Consider the following 22,013-nt stretch of genomic DNA (forward strand, 5'->3'; position numbering starts at 1 on the left):
TCTCTGTGTCTCTCTCTTTGTCTCTCTCTGTGTCTCTCTCTGTGTCTCTCTCTGTGTCTCTCTCTGTGTCTCTCTCTCTGTCTCTCTCTCTGTCTCTCTCTCTGTCTCTCTCTGTCTCTCTCTCGGTCTCTCTCTCTCTGTCTCTCTCTGTGTCTCTCTCTTTGTCTCTCTCTGTGTCTCTCTCTGTGTCTCTCTGTCTCTCTCTCTGTGTCTCTCTCTGTGTCTCTCTCTGTGTCTCTCTCTGTGTCTGTGTCTCTCTCTGTGTCTCTCTCTGTGTCTCTCTCTGTGTCTCTCTCTGTATCTCTCTCTGTATCTCTCTCTCTCTCTCTCTCTCTGTCTCTCTCTCTCTCTCTCTCTGTCTCTCTCTCTCTGTATCTCTCTCTCTCTCTCTCTCTCTCTCTGTCTCTCTCTGTCTCTCTCTCTGTGTGTCTCTCTGTGTCTCTCTGTCTCTCTCTCTGTCTCTCTCTGTCTCTCTCTGTGTCTCTCTCTGTGTCTCTCTCTCTGTCTCTTTCTCTGTCTCTCTCTCTGTCTCTCTCTGTCTATCTCTCTGTGTCTCTCTCTCTGTCTCTCTCTCTGTCTCTCTTTTTCTATCTCTCTGTGTCTCTCTCTGTCTCTCTCTCTCTCTCTCTCTCTCTCTCTCTCTCTGTCTCTCTCTGTCTCTCTCTGTCTCTCTCTGTGTCTCTCTGTCTCTCTCTGTGTCTCTCTCTCTCTCTCTGTGTCTCTCTCTGTGTCTCTCTCTGTGTCTCTGTGTCTGTGTCTCTCTCTCTGTCTCTCTCTGTATCTCTCTCTGTATCGCTCTCTCTCTCTCTCTCTGTCTCTCTCTGTATCTCTCTCTCTCTCTCTCTCTCTCTCTCTCTCTCTGTCTCTCTCTCTCTGTATCTCTCTCTCTCTCTCTCTCTCACTCTCTCTCTCTCTCTCTGTCTCTCTCTGTCTCTCTCTCTGTGTGTCTCTCTGTGTCTCTCTCTCTGTCTCTCTCTGTGTCTCTCTCTCTGTGGCACATTATGTAAAATACCCTTTTATATAAATATTGAGTCAGCAGCAACAACAACTAATGTCAGAAAGACAAACAAGGCTATTGGTTTTGATGCTCATGTACAGAGCAGTGATCTGATGGTCTTTTCAGAGGACTGGATCTTCCTGTCAGAGCTGGTGTCTGTGTGTCGCCAAGGCAGAACTGAGTGTTTCACTCCCCAGCTGTGTGTCGCCAAGGCAGAACTGAGTGTTTCACTCCCCAGCTGTGTGTCGCCAAGGCAGAACTGAGTGTTTCACTCCCCAGCTGTGTGTCGCCAAGGCAGAACTGAGTGTTTCACTCCCCAGCTGTGTGTCTGTGTGTCGCCAAGGGAGAACTGAGTGTTTCACTCCCCAGCTGTGTGTCTGTGTGTCGCCAAGGCAGAACTGAGTGTTTCACTCCCCAGCTGTGTGTCGCCAAGGCAGAACTGAGTGTTTCACTCCCCAGCTGTGTGTCTGTGTGTCGCCAAGGGAGAACTGAGTGTTTCACTCCCCAGCTGTGTGTCTGTGTGTCGCCAAGGGAGAACTGAGTGTTTCACTCCCCAGCTGTGTGTCTGTGTGTCGCCAAGGCAGAACTGAGTGTTTCACTCCCCAGCTGTGTGTCTGTGTGTCGCCAAGGCAGAACTGAGTGTTTCACTCCCCAGCTGTGTGTGTGTGTGTCGCCAAGGCAGAACTGAGTGGTTCACTCCCCAGCTGTGTGTGTGTGTGTCGCCAAGGGAGAACTGAGTGTTTCACTCCCCAGCTGTGTGTGTGTGTGACGCCAAGGCAGAACTGAGTGTTTCACTCCCCAGCTGTGTGTGTGTGTGTCGCCAAGGCAGAACTGAGTGGTTCACTCCCCAGCTGTGTGTCTGTGTGTCGCCAAGGCAGAACTGAGTGGTTCACTCCCCAGCTGTGTGTCTGTGTGTCGCCAAGGCAGAACTGAGTGTTTCACTCCCCAGCTGTGTGTGTGTGTGTCGCCAAGGCAGAACTGAGTGTTTCACTCCCCAGCTGTGTGTGTGTGTGTCGCCAAGGCAGAACTGAGTGTTTCACTCCCCAGCTGTGTGTCTGTGTGACGCCAAGGCAGAACTGAGTGTTTCACTCCCCAGCTGTGTGTCTGTGTGTCGCCAAGGCAGAACTGAGTGTTTCACTCCCCAGCTGTGTGTCTGTGTGACGCCAAGGCAGAACTGAGTGTTTCACTCCCCAGCTGTGTGTCTGTGTGTCGCCAAGGCAGAACTGAGTGTTTCACTCCCCAGCTGTGTGTGTGTGTCGCCAAGGCAGAACTGAGTGTTTCACTCCCCAGCTGTGTGTCTGTGTGTCGCCAAGGCAGAACTGAGTGTTTCACTCCCCAGCTGTGTGTGTATAAATGCTAATACGTGTTATTACTATTCCATCAGTTGTCTGGCTGGCTGACTGGCTGGCTGACTGGCTGGCTGGTTGACAGGCCGTCTAGCTTGCTGGCTGGTTGAGTGGCTGGCTGACTGGCTGACTGGCTGGCTGGTTGACAGGCTGTCTAGCTTGCTGCCTGGTTGAGTGGCTGGCTGACCGGCTTGCTAGCAAGCTGGCTGACTGGTTGACTGGCTGGCTGACTGTCTAGCTGGATGGTTGGCTGGCTGGCTGGCTGGCTTTCTAGCTTGCTGGTTGATTTTATAGCATTGCTGGCTGGCTGGCTGGCTGCTTGACTGGCTGCTTGACTGGCTGTCTAGCTTGCTGGCTGTTTGACTGGCTGGCTGGGCTGCATTACTGGATCCATGTACACTGTCAACACAGTGTATAGTCCTAGCTCCTCTGTATAGTCCTAGCTCCTTCACTAGGTCTGAAGTATCACTCACAGCTCCTTTACTAGGTCTGAAGTATCACTCACAGCTCATTCACTAGGTCTGAAGTAGAGGTCGACCGATTATGATTTTTCATAGCCGATACCGATTTATCGGAGGACCAAAAAAAGTAAATACCTATTATTCGGCCGATTTTATTAGTATTATTTTTTATATTTTTTATATACATCTTTGTAATAATGACAATTACAACAATACTGAATGAACACTTTTATTTTAACTTAATATAATACATAAATAAAATCTATTTAGTCTCATAAATAATGAAACATGTTACATTTTGTTTAAATCATGCAAAAACAAAGTGTTGGAGAAAAAAGTAAAAGTGCAATATGTGCCATGTAAAAAAGCTAACGTTTAAGTTCCTTGCTCAGAACATGAGAACATATGAAAGCTGGTGGTTCCTTTTAACATGAGTCTTCAATATTCCCAGTTAAGGAGTTTTAGGTTGTAGTTATTATAGGAATTATAGGACTATTTCTCTCTATACCATTTGTATTTCATATACCTTTGACTATTGGATGTTCTTATAGGCACTATAGTATTGCCAGCCTAATCTCAGGAGTTGATAGGCTTGAAGTCAAAAACAGCGCTGTGCTTCAAGCATTGCTAAGAGCTGCTGGCAAACGCTGTCAACGTCGTGTGTATAGGTGGCAGGGAAGTCAGACGCAGGAGAGTAAACGAAGTGTATATGGAGACTTTTAATAAACGTCCATGAAATGCTCCAAACACGAGTAATATACATATATCAAAATAAAATGGGTACGAGGACCCGTCGCACACCTATACACTAATAAAACAACACTTGACATACAACAATCTCTGACAAACACATGAAGGGAAACAGAGGGTTAAATACACAACAGGTAATGAACGGGATTGACAACAGGTGTGTGGAAAGACAAGACAAAACCAATGGAAAATGAAAAATGGATCGATGATGGCTAGAAGACCGGTGAAGTCGACCGCCGAACACCGCCCGGACAAGGAGAGGCAACGACTTCGGAAGAAGTCGTGACAAACGCAGTAAAGTTTGAATGAATGCTTACAAGCCTGCTGCTGCCTACCACCGCTCAGTCAGACTGCTCTATCAAATATCAAATCATAGACTTAATTATAATATAATAAACACACAGAAATACGAGCCTTTGGTCATTAATATGGTCAAATCCGGAAACGATCATTTCAAAAACAAAACATTTATTCTTTCAGTGAAATACGGAACCGTTCCGTATTTTATTGAACGGGTGGCAACCCTATGTCGAAATATTGCTGTTACATTGCACAACCTTCAATGTTATGTCATAATTATGTCAAATTCTGGCAAATGAATTACGGTCTTTGTCTGGAAGAAATGGTCTTCACACAGTTCGCAACGAGCCAGGTGGCCCAAACTGCTGCATATACCCTGACACGAATGCGCTTTTGTTAAATCATCACCCGTTTGACGAAGTAGGCTGTGATTCGATGATAAATTAACGGGCACCGCATTGATTATATGCAACGCAGGACACGCTAGATAAACTAGTAATATCATCAACCATGTGTAGTTAACTAGTGATTATGTTAAGATTGATTGTTTTTTATAAGATAAATGTAATGCTAGCCAGCAACTTACCATGGCTCCTTGGAAGCCATACCAGTCTTGTAGAGAGGGAAGCCATACCAGTCTTGTAGAGAGGGAAGCCATACCAGTCTGGTAGAGAGGGAAGCCATACCAGTCTGGTAGAGAGGGAAGCCATACCAGTCTGGTAGAGAAGGAAGCCATACCAGTCTGGTAGAGAGGGAAGCCATACCAGTCTGGTAGAGAGGGAAGCCATACCAGTCTGGTAGAGAAGGAAGCCATACCAGTCATAGGGAAGCCATACCAGTCAGAGGGAAGCCATACCAGTCAGAGGGAAGCCATACCAGTCAGAGGGAAGCCATACCAGTCAGAGGGAAGCCATACCAGTCAGAGGGAAGCCATACCAGTCAGAGGGAAGCCATACCAGTCAGAGGGAAGCCATACCAGTCAGAGGGAAGCCATACCAGTCTGGTAGAGAGGGAAGCCATACCAGTCTGGTAGAGAGGGAAGCCATACCAGTCAGAGGGAAGCCATACCAGTCAGAGGGAAGCCATACCAGTCAGAGGGAAGCCATACCAGTCAGAGGGAAGCCATACCAGTCAGAGGGAAGCCATACCAGTCAGAGGGAAGCCATACCAGTCAGAGGGAAGCCATACCAGTCAGAGGGAAGCCATACCAGTCAGAGGGAAGCCATACCAGTCTGGTAGAAAGTGTGTTGTTTCTAATCTAATGTATTGTGGTGTTTCTAATGTATTGTGTTTGTTGTCTGTAGGCAGGGAAACTGGCTGTAGACCGAGGCTGGGCCATCAATGTAGGTGAGTTCTGTCTCCTCTCCTTCTCATGGCTGTTCAGTTTCACTGCCAATTCACCTCCTAATTGACTCAGACAGTGAGTTGGAGTTTGGAGAGAGAGTGTTGTAGAATCAACTATTAAAGACTACTAGATTCCACTGGATTCTCCAATTACCTTGAATGAACTACAGGACACAATACAAACCCTCCAACCCAAAAAGGCCTGTGGTGTTGATGGTATCCTCAATGAAATGATCAAATATACAGACCACAAATTCCAATTGGCTTAAATACTAAAACTCTTTAACATCATCCTCAGCTCTGGCATCTTCCCCAATATTTGGAACCAAGGACTGATCACCCCAATAACTAGCGTGGGATATGCGTCAACAGCAACCTTGGGAAAATCCTCTGCATTATCATTAGCAGCAGACTCGTGCATTTCCTCAGTAAAAACAATGAACTGAGCAAATGTCAAATTGGCTTTTTACCAAATTACCGTACGACAGACCACGTATTCACCCTGCACACCCTAATTGACAAACAAACAAAACAAAACAAAGGCAAAGTCTTCTCATGCTTTATTGATTTCAAAAAAGCTTTTGACTCAATTTGACATGAGGGTTTGCTATACAAATTGCTAACTTCCACAAAGCTGTGAACAATCTGAGAGACAAGGCAAGAAGGGCCATCTATGCCATCAAAAATTAGCATACCGTCTGAGTTTCTTCCCTGTTTAACACCTGGTTTTTGGTGGATGGGACTACCAGCTCTCTGTAACAGTTTGAAGAGGTGTGATCAGACTCACTCAGGATGGAGGAGTCGTCACACAGAGAGAGATTACCTGCTGTGCTCTCTCTTTGATCCGGTAAAAGTCCTGCTGGAACTGCATGAGGATGCCCTGCACCATTACTGTCCCAGACTAGTACATGTTGACAGAGGTTATTTCAATTCCCTCAATGTCTGGTATTCTGAGTTTCCACCCTGGGACAATACCCTCTCTCTTGACATAGGGGTAGTGTGCTCTTATAGCACTGTGCCATGCCAGGAGATCTGTGTGTGTGGTCTGTGTGGAAAATTAAGTTGCTTACGTTCCCCTCTTTGTGGCAGTCAGCAAATAGTGTCTCTGTATTGTCTTTGAGGAGCTTCTTGTTTCTTCCGTGTTATTTTGAATATCCAAGGGGTACTGTATTGTAAAGACCCCTGGTCAGGGATAAGCCATTGGGGCTTCAAAGGCCTCTGCATTTGGGTGGGGGGCTATGAAAACCTGCTGCCATTGTTGGGCTCAAAAGTCTCTCTCTTCTCTCTTCTCTCTCTCTCTCTCTATTCAATTCAATTCAAGGGGCTTTATTGGCATGGGAAACATGTGTTAACATTGCCAAAGCAAGTGAGGTAGATAATATACAAAAGTGAAATAAACAATACAAATTAACATCTCTCTCTGTCTCACTCACTCACTCAGGTGGGGGCTTCCATCATTGCTCCAGTGATAAAGGAGGAGGATTCTGTGCCTACGCCGACATCACCTTAGCTATCAAGGTAAGAACATTGCAACTATACTGAACAAAATATAAACGCAAACTGTAAAGTGTTGGTCCTCTGTTTCATGAGCTGAAATAAAAGATCACTGAAACTTTCCATATGTACAAAAAGTTTATTTTTCTCAAATTTGGTGCACAAATTTGTTTACATCCCTGTTAGTGAGCATTTCTCCTTTGCCAAGATAATCCATCCACCTGACAGGTGTGGCATATCAGCTGATTAAACAGTCATGTGAAATCCGTAGATTGGGGCCTAATTCATTTATTTAAATTGTCTGATTTCCTTATATGAACTGTAACTCAGTAAAATCTTTGACATTTTTGCATGTTGCGTTTATATTTTTGTTCTGCATAGATTTGTCTACTATTCCACAATAATGTGAATGTCTCATACACGACCGAAGGTAAAGAGTAATATGTCTGTTCTCCTGTCTGTCTGTCTGTTCTCCTGTCTGTCTGTCTGTCTGTCTGTTCTCCTGTCTGTCTGTCTGTCTGTCTGTCTGTCTGTCTGTCTGTCTGTCTGTCTGTCTGTTTTCCTATCTGTCTGTTCTCCTATCTGTCTGTCTGTTTTCCTATCTGTCTGTTCTCCTATCTGTCTGTCTGTTTTCCTATCTGTCTGTCTTTCTGTTTGCCTCCTGTCTGTCTGTTTGCCTCCTGTCTGTCTATCTGTCTGTCTGTCTCTGTCTGTCTCTGTCTGTCTGTCTGTCTGTCTGTCTGTCTGTCTGTGTCTGTCTGTCTGTCTGTCTGTCTGTCTGTCTGTCTGTCTGTCTGTCTCTGTCTGTTCTCCTCCTGTCTGTCTGTCTGGCCTGTCTGTCTGTTCTCCTGTCTGTCTGTTCACCTCCTGTCTGCCTGTCCGTCTGTCTGTCTGTCCTAGTTTCTGTTTGAGAGGGTGGAGGGAATCTCCAGAGCCACCATCATAGATCTGGACGCACACCAGGTGAGTTGTCCTGAGATGGTCACTGTAACTGTCTCAGCATCCCAAATAGCATCTTGTTCACTGGGCCCACTCACCAGCATCACTGTAACTGTCTCAGCATCCCAAATAGCATCGTGTTCACTGGGCCCACTCACCAGCATCACTGTAACTGTCTCAGCATCCCAAATAGCATCGTGTTCACTGGGCCCACTCACCAGCATCACTGTAACTGTCTCAGCATCCCAAATAGCATCGTGTTCACTGGGCCCACTCACCAGCATCACTGTAACTGTCTCAGCATCCCAAATAGCATCTTGTTCACTGGGCCCACTCACCAGCATCACTGTAACCGTCTCAGCATCCCAAATAGCATCTTGTTCACTGGGCCCACTCACCAGCATCACTGCGTCACTGCCATGACAGCTTCCAGACACGATAATGTAAAACTGACAGCAGCCATTACAGCTTCCAGGCACGATAATGTAAAACTGACAGCAGCCATGACACAGCTTCCAGACACGATAATGTAAAACTGACAGCAGCCATGACACAGCTTCCAGACACGATAATGTAAAACTGACAGCAGCCATGACACAGCTTCCAGACACGATAATGTAAAACTGACAGCAGCCATGACAGCTTCCAGACACGATAATGTAAAACTGACAGCAGCCATGACACAGCTTCCAGACACGATAATGTAAAACTGACAACAGCCATGACACAGCTTCCAGACACGATAATGTAAAACTGACAGCAGCCATTACAGCTTCCAGACACGATAATGTAAAACTGACAACAGCCATGACACAGCTTCCAGACACGATAATGTAAAACTGACAGCAGCCATGACACAGCTTCCAGACACGATAATGTAAAACTGACAGCAGCCATGACACAGCTTCCAGACACGATAATGTAAAACTGACAGCAGCCATGACACAGCTTCCAGACACGATAATGTAAAACTGACAGCAGCCATGACACAGCTTCCAGACACGATAATGTAAAACTGACAGCAGCCATGACACAGCTTCCAGACACGATAATGTAAAACTGACAGCAGCCATGACACAACTTCCAGACACGATAATGTAAAACTGACAGCAGCCATGACACAGCTTCCAGACACGATAATGTAAAACTGACAGCAGCCATGACACAGCTTCCAGACACGATAATGTAAAACTGACAGCAGCCATGACACAACTTCCAGACACGATAATGTAAAACTGACAGCAGCCATGACACAGCTTCCAGACACGATAATGTAAAACTGACAGCAGCCATGACACAGCTTCCAGACACGATAATGTAAAACTGACAGCAGCCATGACAGCTTCCAGACACGATAATGTAAAACTAACAGCAGCCATGACACAGCTTCCAGACACGATAATGTAAAACTGACAGCAGCCATGACACAGCTTCCAGACACGATAATGTAAAATTGACGGCAGCCATGACAGCTTCCAGACACGATAATGTAAAACTGACAGCAGCCATGACACAGCTTCCAGACACGATCATGTAAAACTGACAGCAGCCATGACAGCTTCCAGACACGATAATGTAAAACTGACAGCAGCCATGACACAGCTTCCAGACACGATAATGTAAAACTGACAGCAGCCATGACAGCTTCCAGACACGATAATGTAAAACTGACAGCAGCCATGACACAGCTTCCAGACACGGTAATGTAAAACTGACAGCAGCCATGACAGCTTCCAGACACGATAATGTAAAACTGACAGCAGCCATGACACAGCTTCCAGACACGATAATGTAAAACTGACAGCAGCCATGACAGCTTCCAGACACGATAATGTAAAACTGACAGCAGCCATGACACAGCTTCCAGACACGGTAATGTAAAACTGACAGCAGCCATGACACAGCTTCCAGACACGATAATGTAAAACTGACAGCAGCCATGACAGCTTCCAGACACGATAATGTAAAACTGACAGCAGCCATGACACAGCTTCCAGACACGATAATGTAAAACTGACAACAGCCATGACAGCTTCCAGACACGATAATGTAAAACTGACAGCAGCCATGACAGCTTCCAGACACTAGTGGACAGATGGAGAAACAGATGGATATGAAGAGTGATGGAGAGGCATTGACTTTTGGATGAGTGTCATTTTAACCAAAACATCTTTGGACGGACGGCAACATGATTTAACCCTCATCTCACCCTGTCACTCTGTCAGCAGGTAACATATAATAATATCAGGGACGCTAAAGGCTCTCTGTGTAGACTGGCTCTGACATCACTTCCTCTTTCTGCCTAGGGGAACGGTCATGAGCGTGACTTCCTGGATGACAGACGTGTTTTCATCATGGACGTCTACAACCGATACATCTACCCTGGAGACGGATATGCAAAGAGTAAGATACCTCTAATGTCTGACCCCTAACCTATGACCCCTAACCCTCTACAACCGATACATCTACCCTGGAGACGGATATGCAAAGAGTAAGGCACCTGAAAATGATCTCCATATTGTTTTTTGGGGGTACTAAATTGGATATTGTGTTTTGATATGTGGACGAGGCCACTGGACAATGAAATCATTAGTGGTTCGATAATATTCTTAAAGTGTGTTGCTGTATAGAATAGTGGTTTGATTGTTGTGTCCCACAGGGGGCAGACTCTACCCTGTCCCACTCCGACCTGTCCCAGTTCGACCTGTCCCAGTTTGACCTGTCCCACTCTGACCTGTCCCGCTCCGACCTGTCCCACTCTGCCCTGTCTCACTCTGGCCTGTCCCACTCTGCCCTGTCCCACTCTGCCCTGTCTCACTCTGGCCTGCCCCACTCTGACCTGTCCCACTCTGACCTGTCCCACTCTGACCTGTCCCACTCTGACCTGCCCCACTCTGACCTGTCCCACTCTGACCTGTCCCACTCTGACCTGTCCCACTCTGCCCTGTCTCACTCTGACCTGTCCCACTTTGACCTGCCCCACTCTGCCCTGTCTCACTCTGACCTGTCCCACTTTGACCTGCCCCACTCTGCCCTGTCTCACTCTGACCTGTCCCACTCTGACCTGTCCCACTCTGCCCTGTCTCACTCTGACCTGTCCCACTTTGACCTGCCCTGTCCCACTCTGCCCTGTCCCACTCTGCCCTGTCCCACTCTGCCCTGTCCCACTCTGCCCTGTCCCACTCTGACCTGCCCTGTCCCACTCTGCCCTGTCCCACTCTGCCCTGTCCCACTCTGACCTGCCCTGTCCCACTCTGCCCTGTCCCACTCTGCCCTGTTCCACTCTGCCCTGCCCCACTCTGCCCTGTCCCACTCTGCCCTGTCCCACTCTGCCCTGTCCCACTCTGCCCTGCCCCACTCTGCCCTGCCCCACTCTGACCTGCCCCACTCTGCCCTGTCCCACTCTGCCCTGTCCCACTCTGACCTGTCCCACTCTGACCTGTCCCACTCTGACCTGTCCCACTCTGACCTGTCCCACTCTGACCTGCCCCACTCTGCCCTGTCCCACTCTGCCCTGTCCCACTCTGACCTGCCCCACTCTGCCCTGTCCCACTCTGACCTGCCCCACTCTGACCTGTCCCACTCTGACCTGTCCCACTCTGACCTGCCCTGTCCCACTCTGCCCTGTCCCACTCTGCCCTGTCCCACTCTACCCTGTCCCACTCTACCCTGTCCCACTCTGACCTGGCCTGTCCCACTCTGCCCTGTCCCACTCTGACCTGTCCCACTCTGACCTGTCCCACTCTGCCCTGTCCCACTCTGCCCTGTCCCACTCTGACCTGTCCCACTCTGACCTGTCCCACTCTGCCCTGTCCCACTCTGACCTGTCCCACTCTGCCCTGTCCCACTCTGCCCTGTCCCACTCTGACCTGTCCCACTCTGACCTGTCCCATGAAATGACTTGGGTTCTTGGGCACTATGGGTTCTATGGACTCTATAGGCACTATGGGTTCTATGGGCTCTATGGGTTCTATGGGCTCTATAGGCACTATGGGCTCTATAGGCACTATGGGTTATATGGGCTCTATGGGTTCTATGGACTCTATAGGCACTATGGGTTCTATGGGATCTATGGGTTCTATGGGCTCTATGGGTTCTATGGGCTCTATAGGCACTATGGGTTCTATGGGCTCTATAGGCACTATGGGTTCTATGGGCTCTATGGGTTCTATGGGCTCTATGGGTTCTATAGGCACTATGGGTTCTATGGGTTCTATGGGCTCTATGGGTTCTATGGGCTCTATAGGCACTGGGTTCTATGGGCTCTATAGGCACTATGGGTTCTATGGGTTCTATAGGCACTATGGGTTCTATGGGCTCTATAGGCACTATGGGTTCTATGGGCTCTATGGGTTCTATGGGCTCTATAGGCACTATGGGTTCTATGGGCTCTATAGGCACTATGGGTTCTATGGGCTCTATGGGTTCTATGGGCTCTATAGGCACTATGGGCTCTATAGGCACTATGGGTTATATGGGCTCTATGGGTTCTATGGACTCTATAGGCACTATGGGTTCTATGGGATCTATGGGTTCTATGGGCTCTATGGGTTCTATGGGCTCTATAGGCACTATGGGTTCTATGGGCTCTATAGGCACTATGGGTTCTATGGGCTCTATGGGTTCTATGGGCTCTATGGGTTCTATAGGCACTATGGGTTCTATGGGTTCTATGGGCTCTATGGGTTCTATGGGCTCTATAGGCACTGGGTTCTATGGGCTCTATAGGCACTATGGGTTCTATGGGTTCTATAGGCACTATGGGTTCTATGGGCTCTATAGGCACTATGGGTTCTATGGGCTCTATGGGTTCTATGGGCTCTATCAATGGAAACAGGATGCACATCGAATCTCCTAGCAAGGGGTCTGAATACAATACTTTCTGAATGCACTGTACATTGTTGTGTTACCCAGGGAGATGAAATGTAAGGTGCAGCTGGACTGGGGGACGGAGGACCTGTCTGTCTGTCTGTCTGTCTACCTGTCTGTCTGCCTGTCTGTCTACCTGTCTGTCTATGTCTCTCTCAGGAGCCATACAGCGTAAGGTGCAGCTGGACTGGGGGACGGAGGACCTGTCTGTCTACCTGTCTGTCTACCTGTCTGTCTACCTGTCTGTCTACCTGTCTGTCTACCTGTCTGTCTATGTCTCTCTCAGGAGCCATACAGCGTAAGGTACAGCTGGACTGGGGGACGGAGGACCTGTCTGTCTACCTGTCTGTCTACCTGTCTGTCTATGTCTCTCTCAGGAGCCATACAGCGTAAGGTGCAGCTGGACTGGGGGACGGAGGACCTGTCTGTCTACCTGTCTGTCTACCTGTCTGTCTATGTCTCTCTCAGGAGCCATACAGCGTAAGGTGCAGCTGGACTGGGGGACGGAGAACCTGTCTGTCTACCTGTCTGTCTACCTGTCTGTCTATGTCTCTCTCAGGAGCCATACAGCGTAAGGTGGAGCTGGACTGGGGGACGGAGGATGATGAGTACCTCCAGAAGGTAGAGCTCCACTCGGAGGGTGCTCTCAATGAGGTCCGGCCTGACATCATAGTATACAACGCCGGGACAGACGTCCTGGACGGAGACCCCCTGGGAGGACTGGCTATCTCACCACAGGTAGGGTTGGTAGGGGACTGGCTATCTCACCACAGGTAGGGTTGGTAGGGGACTGGCTATCTCACCACAGGTAGGGTTGGTAGGGGACTGGCTATCTCACCACAGGTAGGGTTGGTAGGGGACCGGCTATCTCACCACAGGTAGGGTTGGTAGGGGACTGGCTATCTCACCACAGGTAGGGTTGGTAGGGGACTGGCTATCTCACCACAGGTAGGGTTGGTAGGGGACTGGCTATCTCACCACAGGTAGGGTTGGTAGGGGACTGGCTATCTCACCACAGGTAGGGTTGGTAGGGGACTGGCTATCTCACCACAGGTAGGGTTGGTAGGGGACTGGCTATCTCACCACAGGTAGAGTTGGTAGGGGACTGGCTATCTCACCACAGGTAATGTTGGTAGGGGACTGGCTATCTCACCACAGGTAGGGTTGGTAGGGGACTGGCTTTTTCACCACAGGTAATGTTGGTAGGGGACTGGCTATCTCACCACAGGTAATATTGGTAGGGGACTGGCTATCTCACCACAGGTAGAGTTGGTAGGGGACTGGCTATCTCACCACAGGTAGGGTTGGTAGGGACTGGCTATCTCACCACAGGTAATGTTGGTAGGGGACTGGCTATCTCACCACAGGTAATGTTGGTAGGGGACTGGCTATCTCACCACAGGTAGGGTTGGTAGGGGACTGGCTATCTCACCACAGGTAATGTTGGTAGGGGACTGGCTATCTCACCACTGGTAGGGTTGGTAGGGGACTGGCTATCTCACCACAGGTAGGGTTGGTAGGGGACTGGCTATCTCACCACAGGTAGGGTTGGTAGGGGACCGGCTATCTCACCACAGGTAGGGTTGGTAGGGGACCGGCTATCTCACCACAGGTAGGGTTGGTAGGGGACTGGCTATCTCACCACAGGTAGGGTTGGTAGGGGACTGGCTATCTCACCACAGGTAGGGTTGGTAGGGGACCGGCTATCTCACCACAGGTAGGGTTGGTAGGGGACTGGCTATCTCACCACAGGTAGGGTTGGTAGGGGACTGGCTATCTCACCACAGGTATGGTTGGTAGGGGACTGGCTATCTCACCACAGGTAGGGTTGGTAGGGGACTGGCTATCTCACCACAGGTAGGGTTGGTAGGGGACTGGCTATCTCACCACTGGTAGGGTTGGTAGGGGACTGGCTATCTCACCACTGGTAGGGTTGGTAGGGGACTGGCTATCTCACCACAGGTAGGGTTGGTAGGGGACTGGCTATCTCACCACAGGTAGGGTTGGTAGGGGACTGGCTATCTCACCACAGGTAGGGTTGGTAGGGGACCGGCTATCTCACCACAGGTAGGGTTGGTAGGGGACTGGCTATCTCACCACAGGTAGGGTTGGTAGGGGACTGGCTATCTCACCACTGGTAGGGTTGGTAGGGACTGGCTATCTCACCACAGGTAGGTTTGGCAGAGGAGTCAGTCTTTCCATTCCCTGAGATGGTAATCAGTTGTTATTTAAACCCTCCAGACCAGCTGTCCTCATTGTTATGTCTCTACCTTTTCTGAGGAGGGTGTATATTTGGGGGGACTGTCCACCTGGCAACGCTGGGGTTAATGGCTGTGAATGGAGGGGGAAGGGAAGCATGGGGGCAGAGAGGAGTAGAAACACAGAGCTCCAGTGCCTCAGGGGAAAGGGAAGCATGGGGGCAGAGAGGAGTAGAAACACAGAGCTCCAGTGCCTCAGGGGAAAGGGAAGCATGGGGGCAGAGAGGAGTAGAAACACAGAGCTCCAGTGCCTCAGGGGAAAGGGAAGCATGGGGGCAGAGAGGAGTAGAAACACAGAGCTCCAGTGCCTCAGGGGAAAGGGAAGCATGGGGGCAGAGAGGAGTAGAAACACAGAGCTCCAGTGCCTCAGGGGAAAGGGAAGCATGGGGGCAGAGAGGAGTAGAAACACAGAGCTCCAGTGCCTCAGGGGAAAGGGAAGCATGGGGGCAGAGAGGAGTAGAAACACAGAGCTCCAGTGCCTCAGGGGAAAGGGAAGCATGGGGGCAGAGAGGAGTAGAAACACAGAGCTCCAGTGCATCATGGGAAAGGGAAGCATGGGGGCAGAGAGGAGTAGAAACACAGAGCTCCAGTGCCTCAGGGGAAAGGGAAGCATGGGGGCAGAGAGGAGTAGAAACACAGAGCTCCAGTGCCTCAGGGGAAAGGGAAGCATGGGGGCAGAGAGGAGTAGAAACACAGAGCTCCAGTGCCTCAGGGGAAAGGGAAGCATGGGGGCAGAGAGGAGTAGAAACACAGAGCTCCAGTGCCTCAGGGGAAAGGGAAGCATGGGGGCAGAGAGGAGTAGAAACACAGAGCTCCAGTGCCTCAGGGGAAAGGGAAGCATGGGGGCAGAGAGGAGTAGAAACACAGAGCTCCAGTGCCTCAGGGGAAAGGGAAGCATGGGGGCAGAGAGGAGTAGAAACACAGAGCTCCAGTGCCTCAGGGGAAAGGGAAGCATGGGGGCAGAGAGGAGTAGAAACACAGAGCTCCAGTGCCTCAGGGGAAAGGGAAGCATGGGGGCAGAGAGGAGTAGAAACACAGAGCTCCAGTGCCTCAGGGGAAAGGGAAGCATGGGGGCAGAGAGGAGTAGAAACACAGAGCTCCAGTGCCTCAGGGGAAGGGGAAGCATGGGGGCAGAGAGGAGTAGAAACACAGAGCTGCTGTGCCTCAGGGGAAAGGGAAGCATGGGGGCAGAGAGGAGTAGAAACACAGAGCTCCAGTGCCTCAGGGGAAAGGGAAGCATGGGGGAGAGAGGAGTAGAAACACAGAGCTCCAGTGCCTCATGGGAAAGGGAAGCATGGGGGCAGAGAGGAGTAGAAACACAGAGCTCCAGTGCCTCAGGGGAAAGGGAAGCATGGGGGCAGAGAGGAGTAGAAACACAGAGCTCCAGTGCCTCAGGGGAAAGGGAAGCATGGGGGCAGAGAGGAGTAGAAACAGAGCTCCAGTGCCTCAGGGGAAAGGGAAGCATGGGGACAGAGAGGAGTAGAAACACAGAGCTGCTGTGCCTCAGGGGAAAGGGAAGCATGGGGACAGAGAGGAGTAGAAACACAGAGCTCCAGTGTCTCAGGGGAAAGGGTGTGGAATGATTCTACCATAATATGACGTTATGGATTGTTTCCTCATCCTCATAGCTTTGGCTTGTTATTGGGCTCTAAGATTAAATGACAAAGACAAAATGATGAAACTGTTTTCTAGAGGTTGTCTAGACTCACACTGAGGCTTAAATACTCCTCTCTTCCAGGGCATAATAAGGAGGGATGAAATAGTGTTCCGGGCAGCGCGAAGGAGAGGGATACCCATCCTGATGGTGACGTCTGGTGGATACCAGAAGAAGACCGCTCGCATCATCGCTGACTCCATCATCAACCTGCGACGCCAGGGCCTGATTGGAGGGAATGAGGATGGGGAGGTGGCAGAGGAGTGTGTGGGCGGAGTCCCCCTCGTGATGAGCAGCTCTGACTCCTCCCCTTCCTCTGTGTCGACAGGACCAGCCCCCAACACCATCTGACTGGAACTGAACATGAGTTGGATCTTAGGGCCCAGAGCTTTTCCTGGAACCCTAGAGGGAGTGCCTTTTCAGACTTCCCCGCGATCTTACTGATGCCCAAGGTGACTGTGGCAGAGGTCGGTAATGGTACAGGCTTGGTCAGGTAGCCAAGTGGTTAAGAGTGTTGGGCCAGTAATCAAAAGGTGCTGGTTTGAATCCCCGAGCCAGCTGGGTGAAAAATCTGCCGATGTGCCCTTGAGCAAAGCACTTAACACTAATTGCTCCTGTAAGTCGCTCTGGATAACAGTGTCTGCTAAATTACTAAAATGTAAATATCTGAGACATTCTGTAGTGGTACAGGGTTGGACTGAGACATTCTGTAGTGGTACAGGGTTGGTCTGAGACATTCTGTAGTGGTACAGGGTTGGACTGAGACATTCTGTAGTGGTACAGGGTTGGTCTGTAGTGGTACAGGGTTGGACTGAGACATTCTGTAGTGGTACAGGGTTGGTCTGTAGTGGTACAGGGTTGGTCTGTAGTGGTACAGGGTTGGTCTGTAGTGGTACAGGGTTGGACTGAGACATTCTGTAGTGGTACAGGGTTGGTCTGTAGTGGTACAGGGTTGGACTGAGACATTCTGTAGTGGTACAGGGTTGGACTGAGACATTCTGTAGTGGTACAGGGTTGGACTGAGACATTCTGTAGTGGTACAGGGTTGGACTGAGACATTCTGTAGTGGTACAGGGTTGGACTGAGACATTCTGTAGTGGTACAGGGTTGGACTGAGACATTCTGTAGTGGTACAGGGTTGGACTGAGACATTCTGTAGTGGTACAGGGTTGGACTGAGACATTCTGTAGTGGTACAGGGTTGGTCTGAGACATTCTGTAGTGGTACAGGGTTGGACTGAGACATTCTGTAGTGGTACAGGGTTGGTCTGTAGTGGTACAGGGTTGGACTGAGACATTCTGTAGTGGTACAGGGTTGGTCTGTAGTGGTACAGGGTTGGACTGAGACATTCTGTAGTGGTACAGGGTTGGACTGAGACATTCTGTAGTGGTACAGGGTTGGACTGAGACATTCTGTAGTGGTACAGGGTTGGACTGAGACATTCTGTAATGGTACAGGGTTGGACTGAGACATTCTGTAGTGGTACAGGGTTGGACTGAGACATTCTGTAGTGGTACAGGGTTGGACTGAGACATTCTGTAGTGGTACAGGGTTGGACTGAGACATTCTGTAGTGGTACAGGGTTGGACTGAGACATTCTGTAGTGGTACAGGGTTGGTCTGAGACATTCTGTAGTGGTACAGGGTTGGTCTGAGACATTCTGTAGTGGTACAGGGTTGGACTGAGACATTCTGTAGTGGTACAGGGTTGGTCTGAGACATTCTGTAGTGGTACAGGGTTGGTCTGAGACATTCTGTAGTGGTACAGGGTTGGTCTGTAGTGGTACAGGGTTGGTCTGAGACATTCTGTAGTGGTACAGGGTTGGTCTGTAGTGGTACAGGGTTGGTCTGAGACATTCTGTAGTGGTACAGGGTTGGTCTGTAGTGGTACAGGGTTGGACTGAGACATTCTGTAGTGGTACAGGGTTGGTCTGTAGTGGTACAGGGTTGGTCTGTAGTGGTACAGGGTTGGACTGAGACATTCTGTAGTGGTACAGGGTTGGTCTGTAGTGGTACAGGGTTGGACTGAGACATTCTGTAGTGGTACAGGGTTGGACTGAGACATTCTGTAGTGGTACAGGGTTGGACTGAGACATTCTGTAGTGGTACAGGGTTGGACTGAGACATTCTGTAGTGGTACAGGGTTGGACTGAGACATTCTGTAGTGGTACAGGGTTGGACTGAGACATTCTGTAGTGGTACAGGGTTGGACTGAGACATTCTGTAGTGGTACAGGGTTGGACTGAGACATTCTGTAGTGGTACAGGGTTGGTCTGAGACATTCTGTAGTGGTACAGGGTTGGTCTGAGACATTCTGTAGTGGTACAGGGTTGGACTGAGACATTCTGTAGTGGTACAGGGTTGGTCTGAGACATTCTGTAGTGGTACAGGGTTGGACTGAGACATTCTGTAGTGGTACAGGGTTGGTCTGAGACAGATGTACAGTATTCTGTGGACAGTAGCGTTTAATACTAACACTGAACATGGTGACTTCAGACATTGGACTTTAAGATTGACTTAAGTTTTCTGGTTCATGTATTAGTTTCTGGTTCAGAACAATCTAGGGAGAAAGAGGTCAGGTCAGGAAGTGGGTTAGGTCTGACTGTCCCAGAGATTCACCTGGGCTCCTGGGCTATGAGCCAAATGGCACCCAATTCCTTATATAGTGCACTACGTTGGGCCAAGGGGCTATTCCTTATATGGTGCAATACGTTGGGCCAAGGGGCTATTATGGTTTGATACGGCCACTGACTTTAATTCGCTAGGTCAGATTGACTTGAAGGACCAATCTATGAAAAAAGGGCCTATTACCTGGTCTAATCACATTGGTTTGTCAGGGATAACTCATGGGCCGTGTCCTAACACCCTACTACCTGGTCTAATCACATGGGTTGGTCAGGGATACCTCATGGGCCGTGTCCTAAACACCCTACTACCTGGTCTAATCACATGGGTTGGTCAGGGATACCTCATGGGCCGTGTCCTAAACACCCTACTACCTGGTCTAATCACATGGGTTGGTCAGGGATAACTCATGGGCCGTGTCCTAAACACCCTACTACCTGGTCTAATCACATGGGTTGGTCAGGGATAACTCATGGGCCGTGTCCTAACTCCCTACTACCTGGTCTAATCACATGGGTTGGTCAGGGATAATTCATGGGCCGTGTCCTAAACACCCTACTACCTGGTCTAATCACATGGGTTGGTCAGGGATAACTCATGGGCCGTGTCCTAAACACCCTACTACCTGGTCTAATCACATGGGTTGGTCAGGGATAACTCATGGGCCGTGTCCTAACACCCTATTACCTGGTCTAATCACATGCGTTTTTTAGGGCACTACTTTGGGCAAAGGGGCTGTAAGGTAACTTAGTTGGACTTTACAGTAGGACTTAGTAGGACTTCATTGAATGTTGATAATATTGGAAGAGTTTTACATGTTTTATGAGTGTTTGGCAGAGGGTTTCAAGGACATATGAAAATGATTTTTTTTATAATTAATGAGAGAATAATATAATATGATTGGTATTGGTTAATAAATTAATGAGAAAATAATATAATATGATTGGTATTGGTTAATGAATAAATTTAAATGAATATGAACATTCCAAAACGTAATTCTTCTTCAGAATTGGAAATCTGGCCTACATCAAATGGCATCCTATTCACTGTATAGTCCACTACTTTTGACCAGAGCTCCAACGTGCCCTGGTTAAAAGTAGTGCACTAAATTCAGGCTCTGATCAGGCCCTACACCCAAACAAGGGCACTGCGTTCATCCACCTCTGGCCTGCTCGCCTCCCTACCACTGAGGAAGTACAGTTCCCGCTCAGCCCAGTCAAAACTGTTCGCCGCTCTGGCACCCCAATGGTGGAACAAACTCCCTCACGACGCCAGGACAGCGGAGTCAATCACCACCTTCCGGAGACACCTGAAACCCCACCTCTTCAAGGAATACCTAGGATAGGATAAAGCAATCCTTCTGCCCCCCCCCCCCCCCTTAAAAGATTTAGATGCACTATTGTAAAGTGGCTGTTCCACTGGATGTCATTAGGTGAATGCACCAAATTGTAAGTCGCTCTGGATAAGAGCGTCTGCTAAATGACTTAAATGTAAATGTAAATAGGGAATAGGGCGCCATTTGGAGCGTATCCCTGATGTGATCTGCTCCGCATCTAAAAGACATTTAGAATCCTCATGATCCCAAGACTTTGTTGAACTGATTGGTTTAAGGTTCCTGCTCTTGTTAGAACGCAGTGATAATTCATTATGTTGTCTGTCCGTGTTTAAAGTTTGTGTCCTATGTACGGGGTATTCAGCCATTCATAACCTTATTGTATTCAGCCATTCATAACCTTATTGTATTCAGCCATTCATAACCTTATTCAGCCATTCATAACCTTATTATATTCAGCCATTCATAACCTTATTCAGCCATTCATAACCTTATTCAGCCATTCATAACCTTATTATATTCAGCCATTCATAACCGTATTGTATTCAGCCATTCATAACCTTATTCAGCCATTCATAACCTTATTGTTTTCAGCCATTCATAACCTTATTATATTCAGCCATCCATAACCTTATTGTATTCAGCCATTCATAACCTTATTCAGCCATTCATAACCTTATTCAGCCATTCATAACCTTATTCAGCCATTCATAACCTTATTCAGCCATTCATAACCTTATTGTATTCAGCCATTCATAACCTTATTCAGCCATTCATAACCTTATTGTTTTCAGCCATTCATAACCTTATTGTATTCAGCCATTCATAACCTTATTCAGCCATTCATAACCTTATTATATTCAGCCATTCATAACCTTATTCAGCCATTCATAACCTTATTCAGCCATTCATAACCTTATTGTTTTCAGCCATTCATAACCTTATTATATTCAGCCATTCATAACCTTATTTAGCCATTCATAACCTTATTGTTTTCAGCCATTCATAACCTTATTATATTCAGCCATTCATAACCTTATTCAGCCATTCATAACCTTATTGTATTCAACCTGTTTCTCACACCTTTTCTTCAATCAGAAATTATTTTTGAATTCTAACAAACTTACTTTCAAGATAATATTTTTTTTTGTTTCATATACATTTTACCCACATGGTACTTTTATACACAGTAGTATAACAAAAGTAGTGCATTACGTCTTGTCATCTGACTGGCCGGTGATGCACGGAGTTCGTTCGCCATGGGAGCATTCTCCTGTTGTATTACCCATATATATGTATACAGTGGGGAGAACAAGTATTTGATACACTGCCGATTTTGCAGGTTTTCCTACTTACAAAGCATGTAGAGGTCTGTAATTATTATCATAGGTACCACTTCAACTGTGAGAGACAGAATCTAAAACAAAAATCCAGAAAATCACATTGTATGATTTTTAAGTAATTCATTTGCATTTTATAACCTTTCTGGTTATACCCTTTTTCGGCAAGACAGATCTTCCAAAGGTGGTGGAGTGGCAATCTTTACCAAGGATCACCTTCAGTCCTCGGTTGTCTCCACCAAGTCTGTCCCCAAACATTTAGATTTGCTGGTTTTAAGCATTAAACTTTCAAATAGCTCTTAGT

The 22,013-nt window shown here is 48.3% G+C and overlaps 1 protein-coding gene across 1 annotated transcript in view; it reads left to right on the top strand.

The window, feature by feature from the left end:
- The window catches only part of hdac11 (histone deacetylase 11), a 35,226-nt gene extending 14,852 nt beyond the window's left edge, over positions 1 to 20,374 (top strand). The window contains exons 5-10 of the mRNA XM_055910573.1: positions 5,159 to 5,201; positions 6,640 to 6,716; positions 7,593 to 7,655; positions 9,938 to 10,034; positions 13,060 to 13,238; positions 16,497 to 20,374. Of these exons, the coding sequence (XP_055766548.1) occupies positions 5,159 to 5,201; positions 6,640 to 6,716; positions 7,593 to 7,655; positions 9,938 to 10,034; positions 13,060 to 13,238; positions 16,497 to 16,763 (726 nt within the window). The 3' untranslated portion in view covers positions 16,764 to 20,374. The remainder of the gene's footprint in view (positions 1 to 5,158; positions 5,202 to 6,639; positions 6,717 to 7,592; positions 7,656 to 9,937; positions 10,035 to 13,059; positions 13,239 to 16,496) is intronic.
- The last annotated feature ends 1,639 nt before the right edge of the window (positions 20,375 to 22,013 follow it).

The sequence above is a fragment of the Salvelinus fontinalis genome, unplaced genomic scaffold (genome assembly GCF_029448725.1).
Source record: "Salvelinus fontinalis isolate EN_2023a unplaced genomic scaffold, ASM2944872v1 scaffold_0018, whole genome shotgun sequence".
Lineage (NCBI taxonomy): Eukaryota > Metazoa > Chordata > Actinopteri > Salmoniformes > Salmonidae > Salvelinus > Salvelinus fontinalis.